Source organism: Ylistrum balloti, unplaced genomic scaffold (assembly GCF_031769215.1).
Source record: "Ylistrum balloti isolate Yb309-2 unplaced genomic scaffold, AGI_CSIRO_Ybal_v1 Utg369958, whole genome shotgun sequence".
Lineage (NCBI taxonomy): Eukaryota > Metazoa > Mollusca > Bivalvia > Pectinida > Pectinidae > Ylistrum > Ylistrum balloti.
In genome coordinates, this window is record NW_026782057.1 from 903,063 (window position 1) to 904,520 (window position 1,458).

Here is a 1,458-nt window from a genome sequence, read left to right on the forward strand (position 1 = left end):
TTATGCAAATTCAATGTAATGATATTTTACAATGTACTAAATACGATACTACCACGTCAACATAATAAAATTTCTTTTATCCAAGTCTTTAGTGACAGTTTGCTATGTTCAATCACGAACGTATCTGTTTCGTGATGTGTTTTGAAGATGACAAAAATTATATTAAATTGTCCTCTTTTCAAAACGGTATATTTTCTCTGTTATTATTTTTTAAATAAGAATAAGAAGGTAGCAATCATCCATGTTTTATTGGGATATAGCCATCATGGTTTGTGTACATGATAAAGATCAGTATCAACTGTTCACATGTGACCAGATGACCACATCATCTGGTCGGTCAGTGGTTATCTGGTCAGTTATTTGACAAACACGTTATTGAAAATTCACAAACCACGCACAAGATTGTTGGCAATGTACGTGTACTTTATCAAGTTATCAAACAACCTGTTGCATTGTGGGTTTAGTAAATAGAAATTACATTGGACATTATTGGTAAATCGTGAGCCGATCAAACCATTGTTGTTACAGTTCTAATTACACAGAGCTGGTCCATCCGAGAGTGGATCGGAACCATTCATATCGATGCACGGACACATCCGGGGTCTTTTTAATTGATTGTTGATTACTCTCGTCGCCATCGGCTGCCGACACGTCGGGCAGTTCCATTGTTTCCTGCACACTTTTCTCTTGTATTAAACCTTTGGTGTGTTCATAAATCGGACCTTTTGATCCTAACATCTGCCTCGAAATTAATTCAGCTGGAGATTCCGATTTGTCAAGTAGCTGGCCTGGTAGCTCGACCGCAGCCCTAGGATAGCTGGTAAATGGCACCAAGGTGCTGGAGAATACCGAAGACATGAGTCGCAGTGGCCTAGATTCCACTAATGTGTCGATTACCACTTCGTCGTCTGTTTGAACGTCAGTAGAATGAGTGCCAGTCCAAACAGGCTCCACGAATAATGTTTGGTCAATCTCGTAAATAATGGGTCGTTTACTCGGTCTGAAAAAGTAGTAACATCCCAACAAACACCTTCCCAACAGTGGAGCTGGGCACCCTTCTGTACCATCCAAACTGGCCATATCATCAAGGTCCTGCGAATAAGAACAAGGATTTCTGATACCACAAACAATTTAATTTGTACAATCTCTTTCACGTAAGTGTGCGAAATGCTTTGTCAATTTCCCATGATACAACACAACATTTAATACTTTCATTTTATGAGTAGATTCCCTTCAAAATTACGTAGTTCTGTCTTCTTGTGAAAACCTGTAGGAAGCAGTACTGTCAACAATGAAATATAATATGTCATTCCATGTTAGGAGCAATCAACAAGCAAATTTACAACAGAAACATTTCTTTTTGGTATTTTATGTAAATTATTCATAATGATTGTGAAGTCACCATACCTTTGGATCTATAGAAGAGGGGTCTACTACAATGTGGCGTCGCTGAGTCAT

General features: G+C 38.4%; 1 protein-coding gene across 1 annotated transcript; it reads right to left on the reverse strand.

The window, feature by feature from the left end:
• Window positions 1-534: 534 nt before the first annotated feature.
• LOC132547515 (uncharacterized) lies at window positions 535-1,458 on the reverse strand. The gene is made up of 2 exons (XM_060211270.1): window positions 1,408-1,458; window positions 535-1,092 (listed from the first exon to the last, which is right to left on the reverse strand). The coding sequence occupies exons 1-2, from the start codon at window positions 1,456-1,458 to the stop codon at window positions 535-537; spliced, it is 609 nt and encodes a 202-aa protein (XP_060067253.1).

Excerpts from the sequence above, each read along its gene's own strand:
- LOC132547515 (XM_060211270.1), bottom strand. The coding sequence starts at position 1,458 with ATGACTCAGCGACGCCACATTGTAGTAGACCCCTCTTCTATAGATCCA. Across the intron at positions 1,093-1,407 it reads CCTCTTCTATAGATCCAAAG|GACCTTGATGATATGGCCAG; the intron begins GTATGGTGACTT and ends TCTTATTCGCAG.